The sequence below is a fragment of the Xiphophorus couchianus genome, chromosome 16, assembly GCF_001444195.1.
Source record: "Xiphophorus couchianus chromosome 16, X_couchianus-1.0, whole genome shotgun sequence".
In the NCBI taxonomy this organism is placed as follows: Eukaryota; Metazoa; Chordata; class Actinopteri; order Cyprinodontiformes; family Poeciliidae; genus Xiphophorus; species Xiphophorus couchianus.
This window is the reverse complement of record NC_040243.1, coordinates 18438073-18452751: the sequence shown is the minus strand read 5'-3', so window position 1 is coordinate 18452751 and position 14679 is coordinate 18438073. Positions and strand designations below refer to the sequence as shown.

General features: G+C 38.7%; 1 protein-coding gene across 3 annotated transcripts; it reads right to left on the bottom strand.

Annotated features, from left to right (window-relative positions):
• Window positions 1-1105: 1105 nt before the first annotated feature.
• Window positions 1106-14213, bottom strand: ap5z1 (adaptor related protein complex 5 subunit zeta 1). Of its 3 annotated transcripts, XM_028041899.1 has the most exons (18): window positions 14084-14213; window positions 12954-13091; window positions 10643-10823; window positions 9691-9841; window positions 9496-9608; window positions 9243-9417; window positions 8228-8275; window positions 6546-6686; window positions 6413-6450; window positions 6008-6170; window positions 5410-5588; window positions 5191-5333; window positions 4996-5114; window positions 3820-3947; window positions 3655-3752; window positions 3447-3579; window positions 2641-2855; window positions 1106-2554 (listed from the first exon to the last, which is right to left on the bottom strand). In XM_028041899.1, exons 1-18 carry the CDS (start codon window positions 14122-14124, stop codon window positions 2302-2304), a joined length of 2457 nt encoding a protein of 818 aa, XP_027897700.1. In that variant the 5' UTR covers window positions 14125-14213; the 3' UTR covers window positions 1106-2301. The 3 variants fall into 3 exon arrangements, with proteins under 3 accessions (XP_027897700.1, XP_027897701.1, XP_027897702.1); XM_028041900.1 differs by lacking the exon at window positions 8228-8275; XM_028041901.1 differs by lacking the exons at window positions 12954-13091; window positions 14084-14213 and having other exon boundaries at window positions 10717-11025.
• Between the last annotated feature and the right edge of the window lie 466 nt (window positions 14214-14679).

Here is a 14679-nt window from a genome sequence, read left to right as displayed (position 1 = left end):
TTATGATTGTAACATGAGAAAATGTCAGGTTTAAGGGGTAAATGTACTTTTGCAGGGCACTATTGTTTGGCAGGATTAAGAAAAAAAGTATTTATAAAAGGACATAATGTCTGCAGTTTAAGATAGAAAATTATCTCTAAAGCTAAATGAAGATGACCGTTGATTGGCAGTCAGGGGAAAAACCAGAATGTCTTTTTTATGCTAAGCTAGCATAGGAGCTACTTTATGTCAGCATGAAGCTAACATAAAGTTAGCTTCATGCTGTTGATTTTTATTTGTTTGTGAAGGTGAAGCAATAATTTCCAAGATGGTCGTTTTAAAGTGGTAGAGATTCAGAGTTGCAAAGAGTTTCTAAAGGACTTGACAATAATTTTTTGGGGGGATTTTTGTTGTTTTTTTCTATGCAAGTCTAGTTCAAGTACCAGGTCTTGGTAGTGTATTGTGTCATGTGGAGGACAAAAGAAGAAGAATCAGTATCAGAGACAGGTCCCTTATAAGATGCATTGTTTTCTCTTTGGGAACCACAACATCTGAGCTAAAATAGTATTTTCCTTTTGTTGAAACAGGAATCTGGTTTTTGCTTTTTGTTAGATTCAACTGAACACGTTGAACAATTTGCCTCTTTGCAACAGGCTGCTGGTAACAAAGTGCCTAAAGATCCAGTTCAAAACGAGTTCTTTGCTCAGTTGGGTTGTGTGTGTTCACACTCACCACTGATTCAACAATTAGCAGAGACAATTACTGAATAATTTATAGGCTGGACTTAACTGACATAATGAACAACATGAAATCGATCAGCCGTTGGGAGTGAAAATGAAAAAAAATCTGATATATCTCAAGATTTTTTCACAGTAACTGTAACCATTTGCTCGTTTTGGGGTTCCAAAACTTACCGACCACTTTTAATTACTGACTTTATCTCAAGGTGAAAGTTTTAGGGAGGCATTCTTTTAAGGATATGCTCTGCGTTTCGCTGAGAATTTCTGGTTAAAAGTCCACTCATCAGGTGGACTAAGAGCGTGGGGAGCAATGAAGACGGACTTAAAGCCCGATGTGGATCGACAGCTGCTCTCAGGATAAATGTCGTCTGATTGTAATTTTGTTGTTGATTTTTATTTGTTTGTGAAGGTGTCGCTAATTAATTTGACATAATTTGCTATGGTAACATGTCGTGGGTAAATAACTCCAATCTGGCATCATTAAAGATGCGTCACAGAGAACTGACGAAAGGAAAGGTTTTAAATTGTACAGGCAAATTCAAGATGGACTGCAGTGGATATAAAAAGTGTGTTCTGCGATGCAAATAAAATGAGACGATGATAAATTATTCATATTCAAATTTAACATGTTGCATATCCTGTAGTATTTGACTGAAAAACAAAAACATCTGAATTATCCAGTTACATAAGTGTGCATATTGGAAAATCATCCAGTTTTAGTCTGTTTTCTTGGTGGGATTTTTCTGTACCCTTCTCCTGATTGATACCTTTGACCAGCTAGATTGCTTTCACTAGAACAGCTGATATTTATTTAAGTTTCATCAGATCTCGAAGAGCGAATACAGAAATGATCAGACCGATGCTCTGCTCATTTATGCAACCAGGTTTATGAAGCTTTTGTATTTGTTTTGTTTTTCTTTCAGCTGATTTGTGCTAAAAGTGGAAAAAAAGCTTTGAAATGATTTTATCAAAACTTTTGTAGTCATTTTAAAAGATATACCACTGCATTCAGACTCTTTACGTAGTCTGGACTGCAATTGCCAGTTATTTTGCTACTATGACGCACTTAAATTCACAAGCACTTTTCGATTCACAGATGTGTCATTTAATGTACAATTTAATCAAACCAACTAGTTAAATCTGGCTTACAGTGTCGATTTAATCATTTTAAGCATGCAGGTTTTCATGAAAATGTTGATTTTTATTGATGATGCCTAAACAAGAACAGTAAAAACCACAAGTGAGGAATTTTCTACCGTAATGTGCTACTGTCTTAAGACACCACTGACTCAGGAAGTGAAGCACAGTGTGTGTGAGTGTGTTTTTAATCAAGTATTTTTTTGTAAAAATGCTATTTTTCAGTAAAATCATTGTAATAAATATGACACTTTAAAAACCAGTGAGATTTATTTATTTATTTATTTTAAAGTTATTTACAACATCACTAAATCTCATTTATTTACTAAAAAAAAAATCTAATTTCAAAATGAAGGTGTTTTGTTGTTCAGATAATTCATATCAAGTGCCAGTGCAGGAGAATGAAGTGTGTGTCTGTCACTGTGAGAGTGTGTGTGTGTGTGAGTCACTGTGAGTGTGTGAGCCTGGTGAGGACTCGGAGCTGCAGCGGCATGGCCAGGTTCGTGTCTCTGTGCCAGCGTGGCGTCAGGACGTGAGGGGGCGGGGTCAGGACGCTCTGAGCCACACCGGGGGCTTTCAGCAGAAACCACAACTCCTCACCACGGGTTACTATGGCAACGAGGTCGTCTTCGTCGGCGCACCAGGCAACCGAGCCGTTTCTGGCTGCAGTTCTTAGCTTGGAGAAGAAAAGAGACACCCTACCGAGAGACAGAAACAGTCAATCACCTTACATTATTCTGAAAGGAACGCTAATAAAACACACGCATACAAAAAAGTTATTCACCTTGGAATCAAGTCATGTGATCGCGACGCCAGTTTAGCCAGCGCGCTCATCAAAGTGGTGATGACTTTAGGGGCGGGGCACACCGTTCCAGGAGGCGGGGCAGACGAGGTTATCTCAAACAGCACCGCCTCCAAAGTTTCAAAACAGGAAGTGATGAGCGCCACGGAGCAGCGGGAGTCAGACGCCGCCGACAGGTACTCCCCCAGGACCCACACCTGCCGACCAAAAACAAAACGAAAAAAAAACACAAAAAAAAACAGCTCAGCGTTTTCTATTACGTTTTATTATCATTTCTATTGAGTGACGGACCCGCCCACCAAGTCAGGTCTGTACGTACGCAGATGAAAATGATGAAAAAACTATTTATTACTCCTTTTTTAGGTATAATAGCGCCACAAACAAATATTGTCCTTCAGAAAATACTCTAAAACACAGTTACTTTAATAAGTGAGATTTATATTGCGAAGCTGCACACAGTAATTGCGTTTAAACGCATTTTCAAACTTACTGATATTTACTGATGCTCTTGTGAAACAAACAGTGGGAAAAAAATATATAATTCTGATAATACTGAAAGGTTTTTTAAATTAACATCATTATTTTGAATTCCTCAAGACAACAAATCCAAATTATCACCATAAGATCATTTTAAAAATAAATGAACAATAAAATAAATGTCTACCTCTACACTTGACTGTTGCCAACTTAGCAACTATGTGGCTATATTTAGTGATTTTTTCCTTAAAAAAAAAAAACATGATTGGAAACATTTTTAATCAGAACCAAAACTGTTCTTTTTTCTTTACCACGTGAGTGTAGACTTCTTCCTTGCTGTAGACGTTCGCCGTTGTCCCAGCAAACTCCAGCAGCTCATGTGACTGGTCCACAACCAGAGAGGGGCGGAGCTTGCACAGCCTCAGCAGGTGGCAGCTGAACACCCTGCAGGAGCAATGAGAGAGAATAAGGAGGCGGGGAAACGGAGACGGAGCCTTTAGGGAATGTCTCCTGTTGTACCTGTGTATCTCTCTGCTGTACGTGGGGATGGCGAGGAGGAGGCCGCTCCTCTCCAGCATCACCAGAATCAGGTGAGCCAACAGCTTCTCCTGACCCACCTGAAAACCAACAACGATGTTATTCTGTCTGCTCCAAATGTTAACTCGGGATGCGCTCTGTCCCTACCGTAACAACCGTGTTGAAATAAATGTGCAGCAGCACGGGGACGACCTGGGCACAGCGCACCACTCTGGGCCAGTCGGCCGCCTCGGCCAGCAGATCGTGGAGCGTGCTCAACCGGTCGATGGTGTGACCTAAGAAGAGAAGCAAAATCAATTCGAAAAAAAACACAATTTTATTACCAAGCACCGGTGTAGAAATAACAAGTCTTGAAAACAACAACAATTATCGAGTTAATCTGATCAACTAACAATTAATTTATAAGCGGTCATTTTCTTTAAAAAAATTAATTTTCTCTTATATCAAAAGGGTCAATCATCTTTTCATATCATAAAGGGCTGAATTTGTCATGATATGCTGAATTTAAAAAAAGCATAAGAAAATGTAAACATTATTTTTGTTGCTGTTGCATTAAATACTGACTGAATGAACAGAAACTTGTGGGTTTCTCATATTACTACAGTTAGACATATATATGAAACATAACAAAATGGGAACGTCTCAAGCTGCTGAACAGAAATGTAAACGATGAAAAGAATAAAATATGTGAAACAGTACTTCTTTGTGAACATCTCTCTGTTAATGTGTTGTCTGTGGTTGCCTTTGAAAGAAAGTTAAAACTGCTTCATGAAGCACTTTAACCCAAAAATCAACCTTGCTCATTAGGATCGTGTTTTGTTCCCATTATGTAATTTTTTTTTTCTGTTATGCCCTCTGCTATTCAGTCTTCACATCCTCGCCTTCATACCACATCCGTTATTTTTTATTGAGAAGTCGATGCTGTTCCCGTCATGCATCCCGGCTGAACGAGCGCCATTAAGCTTGTTCATGTTTCAAAACAGAACCGCAGTAAGGGCGTTTTAAGTCCCACACTGGACTCTGTTTGGCCCCTTTCTCTTTCCTGTTCCGGTATGGGCCTGCCATATTTATTTCTGCATCAACTGACTCCACTTAGAGATGACCAGCGCCGCCCTCTCCTGGATGGCGGCCAAACTACAACACTGAAAGAAGGTTTAAGTGGGCGTTATTAGTTAATAGATTGGAACTAATTTTAACCTAATAAACCATTAATCATAAGTTTTTTAACTGTTTGCTCAGATAGATTTCATACCCGTCTGTCACACGTGTGGATTATGTAAGTGTGGAGAAAGAATTCCCAACATATCTCGAGTCCATCACTACCTGAGCCCGTCTCCACTCGAAGCAGAAAAAGGAAAAGTCCTCTGAACGCGGGGTTTCGAAATGCGTCGAGCGGCAGCAAGCCTCGGCTGCTCGACTCCGAGATGGGCAAAGACACGGACCTGCAGCACGCACATGGAGAAACAAGTGAGACGGGGGTAAATAACCAGCGTTGAATGTGTTTGTGTGTCTGTAAACCTGAGCTGCAAGACGAGTGTAGCAGAAAGGCATGGCAGGTCCAGCAGCGTGTGAAGTATCTCCACCGCAGTTCCTTCAGTAACCAGAGAGGGCAGCAGATCCACAAAGTCATCCACAACCGCTGAGCTATCCCATGCTAAAAACTACACACAGAAGGGTCAGAAAGTGAGCAGGGATCCACGCGGGGGGATGCAGCATGCCTGGGTTTTGGATCGACACCTTCAGGAGGTTCGGGAGGAATCGTATGAACTCAGGAGCTCGGAGCCGCAGGCCGTCCAGGTTCTGTCGGAGGAAGCGCAGCAGCTCGTGGGCGAGGAAAGGGTCGTTGAAGAGCTCAGCGGGAAAGTGGGCAAAGACCAACTTCCACACACACTCGCAGTCCACGGCTGCCATTTCACCTGCACACACACATTCAGGGTCGCATCTACCGTTATTCAATTTCAGATAAACAAATTTGTAGTTGTTGGTGGATTTTTCTCCATATTTAACATAAACCGCGTTGTGGTTTCTATGCAGCTCTCAAATCAACAGTAGAAAGTTGTCAAAAAGACAGCATTCAGAGCAGAGTCTGTACACTTTTCCCACAATTTTCACGTTTTTTTTTTTTTTAAATCAGACTGTATGATTAAAAATTTTTGATCTACCATAAAGGATCTGGCGTCAAAAATAAAACGAGTCTTGCAGAAGTAGTAATAAATACTAACAAAAACCAACTTAAGCTCAGTGAATGATTTTATTGTTTTGTTTAATTATTAACAAGCTCTGACCACTGTTGAGGGTAATGTGTAGTAAATTTCAGTCAGCCTTCAGCGCTCACCATGGTTGAGGTAGAACTGCGCTATGGGCAGCAGGACTCTGGCATACGACAAATCCGAGCTCAGCCGACTGAACAGAGCCTTTATGGACGGGAAGGTGCGGAAGACCATGGAGGGGTCCTCCACGCACACGCAGTCCAGGATGCACACGGCCTCCACCATGCACTAACAGAGAGGAACCAGTCAGCACACAAACAGCAGTGGTGTGATGTGTTTTTGTGAATATTTTGATAAAGGTCGGGCTAACGTCACTATGAACTATGGAAACCCAAAGAGTTCATTGGTGGAGAAAAAAAAACATATCCAGATTTCCCAATAATTAAATCTTCAAAAATCAATGAAGTAGAGTTATCGCCCAGCTTCTTTTCATGAAACCTTTTCATGGTTTTACACCTTCAAAATCTCACCGCTTTTTGCAGTTCCGTGTCCGACTTCTTCTGTGCTTCTGATGGAAAGAGAGAAATTCACACCGGAGTTCAGCCTCACATGCTTAAACGATTCGAACTAAAAGAGGAGGATTTCCTGGTGGAGCTCACTCACTGCGATCGCACTGCTCGATCAGGCGCTGGCAGTACTGGAACGCTTTCTCTCTCAGACGCTCCTTTGGGGGAAGAAGGCGGCTGGAGGAGGACGTCGCCGAAACCATGGAAACCACTGATCCGTCCACTTCTGATTGATCATCTGCAACATGCAGGGTCAGGTATTAAAGAGTGGAAAGAAAAGAAGCTTGGATTGGACTGCTTTGGATCCACTTGGATCGAGGTCCAGAAAACAAACAAATAAAGAAAAGCAGAATGTTAAAATACTTTGCAAGCAAAACAAAAAGACAAATAAGAAAATTATATGCATTTCCTTTCTATAATGAGCAACTTTGTGTTCTGTCACATAGAGTAAAAAAAAAAAGATGTGAAGTTTGTGGCTAAAATGTGACCAAATCAGTTCAAATTTAATGGATAAAAACATACTTGCAAGCCACACATGTTTTCTGACTCAACTTTTACGATAAAAACAACCCATCATAGGCGATGATCTAAATGTCACTAAAGTTTGGTTTATTTAGCTACTTTAATGTCATATATACAGTACATCACAGCCAAATAAATAGAGAAAAAAAAACAGCTTAAAAAAAATCAAGAACAAGCATCATGAAAAATGCCTAAAGAGCTGGGATTCCTGGACAATTAAATGCATAGATTTAATTATTTCAGGATTTTACCAATTCAAATTTAGGACTTTTTAAGATAATTATGAATTAAATTTAAGACTTGTATCACATCAGAACACACAAAAGAAAATTGCCAAAATACAAAAATAAAAAGAATAGAAAGTTACCAAGGAAGAAATTAGTACGACTTGTGAGATTATTAATAGATGTTGTCACATTCTTACTTTGGTCGAAGACATTAATTATCATTCCCTTAAATCTTTTTTCCCTGCTTCAGTATAGCTGTATTTTTCTCCAAAGTAAACACTTTGTTGAAATAAAATTCTTCAATAGGTAAAACTGATACTTAACGAACCTCGTCCACAAAAGATATGGACCTTCCCATGCCAGACGGAAAAAAGCTATCTATCTAGCAAGAACGTATTAGCTATTTAGCGATAACACTTGAACCGCCTCGAGTCACGTCAGCAGGCGACTCAAAATATTGCCTGACGGAAAATCCCGCGAGGCAAAAAAAAAAAAAGTATGTATAATATGTAAGATTAAATAGTTTTGCCACGACGAAATGTAAAACGTATCGAAAGCCAACATACATTTTTAATTAATATAAGACATTTAAAAAAATAAAATTTTAGATACACGAATTTAAGAATCTTTAAAGATGCGCGGACAAGTTTAAACAGGCATTACCACCACAACCTAAATGCTACATCTAATATTTAGCACAAAACTAAAAAGTTACATTTCTCACAAAGAAAAACTCTTAAACATATAACATATTTGACTCCAGAGGTATGAAATGGTTAGTACAACATTCTCTGAAAGAAAGTGCAATCACTGCAATTTATCCAACATGGACAGCAGAGACAGAGGAGGTTAGAGATCAGAAGCTAGTGGTGTGTTTTGTTAGGGATTGTTTGTTAGGGTCAGGTGCAGCTGGGATTCATAATCAGCATTTCAAATTTGTTGAGCTGCCTCGAGGAAACGTTTTGGGAGTTTAGTTGAGTTAATAATTCTCAGATGTGAACGCATGCATCCGTGAATCCTCATGTCTTACCATTGGAAAAGGAGTGGGAGAGGGAGAGGCTGAGCTGCAGCCTGTTTGCTGGAGATGATCAAAACAAAACAAAAAAAGGCAGGTTGTTTCATATGAGCGATGTGAAGGTTGAGTAACCTCTGTGATTCATGGGTTGAGGAGGCTCTTTTATAAAGAACAAAGTCCCATTTGGTTAGCATACGCCTGTTCGTTAAAGTTTGAAACGCTGAGCAGTAAAACATCAGTCGCACATATAAGGTGCCTTGTAAAAGTATCCCTAGTCTTTGAACTTTTTCCCATTTTGTCCCTTTCCAAGCATAAAGTTCAATAGATTGTAATAAGATTTTTATGTGATAAACTAACTGGGAAACGGACTGGCCCAATCCATTGCCAAACTCTGGCAGAACAGCTCTTTGTTTTCAGTCTTGGCCTCGTTTTTTTTTTTAGGACATTATGGATTCAAACTTTGACTTATTTGGGCTCCACTATTAGGTTTTTCCACCAATAACAATACAACTCAATGTTGATTTTTGGGCATACGCTGCTATCTTACATCACCAAACATGTACAATATTTAGAAAACTGTGGACTGGATTATTCTAGTGTAAATACAGATTGCCCAAATCTTTGTTTCTCAAGATGAAAAGTACCTTGGGTTCAGTTTTACAGGTGTAGAGGCAAAAAGAGCCGTAACTTTTTAAAACGGATGTGTCTTATTGGTTGGTAGACAAAAACTAATGTGCGAGGCAATCTTAAAGCAAATATTAACTCTTAATCAATATAACAAGTCCTTTATTAGCAAAAAATAAATAAATCTGAATTTAATCGTTTAGCTAATGGGATAAGTCTAAACTCAAAACTTTATTCCATACTTATCAAGAAATCCAATATGATCAAATCCAGTTTCACCCTTTTGTAGACTTTCAAGGTAGGAACTTTGGTTTAGGGTTAAGGTTACTGATCTGTCATAAAAGCCTAACTTCCATTTAAAATACACTAAAGTTTGTGGTGGTAAGATGACAATCTGTGGTCATACCAGCGTCCATTGTGCTGTTTCCGCTGGAAACAGAGTGGTAGGTGAGGAGCCAGTGGCGCAGCATGGAAAACGAATAGACATTCATCCACTGGTCCTCCGTGAATCCCTGGCCCACGCAGAGCACGGTGAAGAAGTCGCCCGACACCGAGCCATCCAGCTCTGCTGTGGGCAGAGGCTGAGACAAACAAAACATGGATTGAAACACAAAGTTTTCAAACTTTCCGCGGGGACATCTTGGGTCCAGATCGCTCACCTGACGGGACCTGGGTCCTGTGAAGAACCCTCCCAAGGAGGCTCCACCCCCCTGCAAGATGCTTGCGTAGCGCAGCCAGTCGACAAACTTTTTATTCAGGATGGTCACGTGTTCTGGAGGTGAAAAAGAAGGATATGAGTCACAAGTTACCGTAAATACAGAGTACTGAGGAGCCTCTTTTCGTCCGCTGGTTACCTTCGGTGAGGCTCTCTCGGCTGAGCCTGAGGATGCTGTTGAGCACCGGCAGGGTGAACATGAGCGAGCGAGTCGGCCTGTCAGACGGCCGGCCCTCCAGACCGTGAACGAGCTGAGCGCAGAGATTGTTCAAATCCGTCCTGGATCTGGCCTGTTGCAGCCGAAGCAGAGCGGAAAAACAAGTCGGAAATTAAGGCTGCAACTATCAATTATTTCAGTTATCAATAAATTGATTAATAACTATGAAGATTAATTGATTAATCGGATTAAAAATTGGCACATTATGCTGATTTTTTAAACTTAAACTTTCCTTATGCAAAGTTGGAAATACATTAATGCAAGTAAAGCGATGCAATTATTAATAAAATAATTTATTCCTTTCCTAAACAGGAAAATAAACATTTTATTCCCTGAAATGCAATGACAGCATTTTTTTAGTGAATCACTTGTAGCAAAGGATGCATCTGCAGTGACAAAATTACTTCTACATCAAAATGTGAAAAGCTCAAACCTTTCTACTTGACTTAACATCAATAATACAGTGGAGGGCTGACCTGTTAATGCATGTATTTATTTTTTTTATTAACTGATTAATTGGATAGAAAAAGGTGCTTAGAAGTCCTTTATTTCTTTTTTACAGAATTTGAACCAGGTGAAGCTGAAACTTCACGACTCTAGGAATTCTGGGTAAAACATATTAAAGCTTTTTTTTAATCTTAAATGCAAAATGTATAATCAAAGCTTATTTACTGCTTTGATTATGTTGTTCTTTTAGCAGCTCGCCTTTTGTTCAGTCTGATTAATCCAGTTCATGATTAATCGATTAATTAATTGATTATTTTAGTAATCAATTAATCGCGACTAATTCAATTAATCGTTTCAGCAATAGTTGGAGTGGCTCACAAATAAAATTAAATTCTGAGCATATTCTTTTTTTTATCTTCCTGCAAACCTGCGAGACGAGCAGAGCGGCAGCATGCGTGTTCAGCTGACTGACGTTCTCCTGGATGTTGTTCAGCTCCTCACCAGAAGAGGGCGGCGTCTCCCTGAGCAGAGCGGAGCTCAGCACTTGGAGCTGCTCTGAGGGTGAGGAGAGGAGCAACAGCAGCCTCTGCTGGAGATCTGAGGGCAGCCTTTGATTGGTGACAACAGAAACAGCAGAGCAGCAAGGATAAAAAATAAAAATTAAAAAAGTACAAGTTAAATATGTTAAGCGTTAATCAGAGAAGAAGTCAAAGAGTTTCATAGTAAACATGTGTCAAACTCAAGGCCCGTGGGCCAGATCCGACCCACTGTAGCTTTTTATGTGGCCCTCTAGATTCTAGACTAAACACTAAGTGTGCTTAAATATTATGTTATCAATCAAATCAATGCTGTTTTTTTCTGTTTACTGCCAAATTACATCAATCAGTCCCTCCAGCTTCTTGAGAATTATTGTGGAAATTCACGCAAAATCAACAAATCCCCACACTTCTTTGAGATAATATATATTTGAGAGTTTATTGCAGATTTTTCTCAAAAATGGTCAAAAACTTCCTTATTTGTACTAAACAGCTGCCTCAGCCTTAATTGATATCAGATTATGGTCCGTGATCTCTACAGCGAGTAATTTTACCATCATAAATAAGTGCAAATATTTCCAAGTTAGTCCCACAAACACTTTGATTTTATTGCAAAAATTACAAACAGTATAACAAAATCCTGGAGGGACTGAAAAGATGTTCATTAATATTAGTTAACTTTAAGAATTCAATGATATTTTAACAGTCGGTAAGCAGGTTTTATCAATACATTATTATGGCACAACCGGCCCTTTAAGAGCATTCATGATCTTAATTTGGCCCAAAGCGAAAATGAGTTTGACACCCCCGGGAAAAGGCTTTCCAGCTTCAGATTCACACATCTCTGACTGCCTCCCGTAGAAAACAAACCTCACGACTCTTGTCACAAAGGCACAAAAGCTAAAGATAAACTTGTTGAAAGATAAACCTCCTGGTGTGATCCGGCGGCAAGACAACAAGGCGCTGCAGAGGACCACAAAGACGCCATCAAACATCATAAACCATCACATCTGCCTGGGATGAGATCTACAGCCGTTTGTTGCCCCTGGACTGATTTACTGTGTTGATACAGATTTGGACTACCGCTACAAAGAAAGATTACCAATACATTAAAATCTTCTTACAATTGAAAATGTTATTTACAACACAAAGTATTTGCCTTTAAATTCTACGTTTATACTAAACAGAAAAACGTCTATTCAGCCACTTTTACTCAGAAGCAGCCGCCAAATTAAGTGATTTATTTAACTTGGCTAAATACGCTGAGTGTTTAAAAAGAGAGAGTGACCCGAAAGCCTGTTCTTTTTGCTAAAGGTAGAGTAACTTTTTTTTTCCTATTTCTTTTAATTGAGACAAATTTTAAACGGGATGTTTTTCTTTTAACAAAGAACGCTTTTTAGATTGTTAAACGCTTTTTAAGTTTTGGATCTGCAGTGGTTTAGGCCACCAGTAGCTCTTTAGATCTTCAACAATAGCTTAAAATGAAAAAGAATCAAACTGATGTTTTTAAATATGAATTTAAAAACAAATGGAGGTTTTAGCAGCTTTTTCTGTTCTTATGGCACAATTACATTCATTTTCCACAAGAAAATCAATGACAAACATTTAAATCTGTTTTTCTTGTCTTTGGGTTGGCAAGTATGTGTTTTAGCTTATTTATTGATTTTTTTTTTACCCGTTTTTGTAAATGCCAAAAGAGATATCCATCTTTTTTTTCAAAAAGTGTTGTGTTTGTCTTTATTTTACAATAATCAAAAAGAAAAACAGGAATAAAATGATGATTGTTTAGCAGGGACAACACTTTTTCGTGTGTGTGTGTGTGTGTGTATGCATATATATACGTTTACAGATTTAAATGACTTATTTAGCTAAACTCAAGGGTAAAAATGGCTCTTTAGATTGTAAAGGTTGCAGACTCATGGTTTAGACATTGCTGTCATTCAAAAATGTCCGACTAGATTATTTGTCTAAATAAAATATTGCATCCTTAGTCTGTGGTTGAGAAAGCAAATCAATGTTTTATGTTTTTAGTTTAAGACAAAGGCTAAACCCAACCTAAAGCAGCGTCATGACATGTTTGGGCTTTCGGGAAAAAAATAAGGGATTTCTGAAAACATTATTACAGTGTTATCAGACCTATCAAAATTATTATAACAAATACTTGTAAAAAAAAGTATCAAGATCACGAGGAGGGCCTCTTACGTTCTGGCGTATTTATTAGCGGACAGGATGAGGTGCAGCCTTTGCAGCGAGTCCACCGTCTCATGACCGAGCTCCTTGAGCTGGAGCAGCTTCACGAGGCGGCTGTAAAACTTCTGCAGCTCAGTCTCCTGAATCTCCCTGGAAAACAACCAAAGCACACCGAGGCTTCATCTCACATTGCTGCACAAAAAGTCTTGAATCACGTCTAGTTTTTTTGACATTTTACCAAACTTCCCAAGAAATGTCAATATTGCTGCAGGCTTTCACTCATTTTCACTCAATAATAAATGACCAGAACCTGATCATTTATTATTATGACTAAGGCTGAATTATTGCAATAAAGTGACTTTTTTAAATGTTATTTTTAGCTCATTCATTTTTAACACTTTGTTTCCTGGAATCTTTTTAAAGTGTTATGTGCTTTGTTCTCCTTACCTTGCTGTTTGTTTGTTTTTTGTTTTTTAAAAACTCACTGATTTAAGACTCTTTCAGGGTAAAAACAGTTCCAAATCTCAAAAGATTAGCTGTATTGTGCTAAAATATAGCGACTACGAGAACCAAAGGGCCAATACTTGAAACAAAAATAAATTTGCATCTAAATCTTTACACCAAGTTTCACTTTTTGAGTCAAATAATGGAACCGCTTGGGGCATATCTGCACCGTGTTACACAAATAACTCTTCAGTGTTTCAGGGAAAAATGGTAAAAATATTCAAAACAACTGACATTATAATGACATTCCCAGGGTGTTCGCATACCAGATCACATTTCACTGATAAGTCATTCAGGTAAAAACGCTTTTTTACATTCCAAAACAAATCTAGTAAATAATAATATACTGATTTCCATCTTAGCGACATGTTTTCATTTTAACATGTTACGGGGGGGGAAAGAAGGAAGCTGACTACTTCTTGTTGCAGCCTCGGTTTTTCAGTTAATGGCTACATAAAATATAAACAAAATATACGTTTCAAGTTTTAGCAGCGTTAATAATTGAAACTTAAAAAAATACAATAAAATTTGTACCCAAAACAAGGAAGTTAAGTCGGGCTAACTGGTTTTAGCTTTGTTAGCAAAGCAGCACAAGAGCGAAAGGTTTTGAATAAAATCCAAACTTTCCGAGTCCTTACCTCGCTTGTTTAATTAAACTCTCTGAACCGAGAGAATACATTTTTTTTTTATCAGTCAGCCTTTCCACTACAGCGAAAGGTAAACAGTGCGCGTTTTAAACATGTCCGGACTGCGCTCACATGACATGACATCAGTTCCGCTTTCGATTGATTTGACTTGCATGTTTAACTTAAATAAAATAGCGCCACTATGTCATTTATGCACCAACTAAAACGTATAAAAACTCGCACGCTATTCTACAAAGCAGCAATAAATAATAACTTTAACTCAGCTGATGCCAGCATGCCAACATGTCACGCCAAGAAATATATATGGTTGACTTCCTCAGGCCGTCTCATTATTCCATACTGTGAAATCGCAATTCTCCTGTTGTGCGTAATTTTCGGTCATATTTATTGGTGACCCTGGTAAAGATGTATCAAAAGCCTTCAAGCAAATTAACATTAAAACAACTCAAATACAAAACTTAACCTGAGTGCACTGGACCATGTTAAGAAGAAATGCTTTAGAAAAATTAGCACAACCCTCTCTTCTGGCAACACGAGAGTGTGTTATCCTTTCATGGTTGGGCCGTACAGAAAGAGGGATGTTTGCG

What these genes read in the sequence shown, in the direction of transcription:
- ap5z1 (XM_028041899.1), bottom strand. Translation starts at nt 14,124, where the DNA reads ATGTATTCTCTCGGTTCAGAGAGTTTAATTAAACAAGCGAG. An exon ending in GCTAATAAATACGCCAGAAC is followed by an intron (nt 10,824 to 12,953) that starts GTAAGAGGCCCT and finishes CACCAATCAAAG; the next exon opens with GCTGCCCTCAGATCTCCAGC. An exon ending in GATCGAGCAGTGCGATCGCA is followed by an intron (nt 6,451 to 6,545) that starts GTGAGTGAGCTC and finishes TCTTTCCATCAG; the next exon opens with AAGCACAGAAGAAGTCGGAC.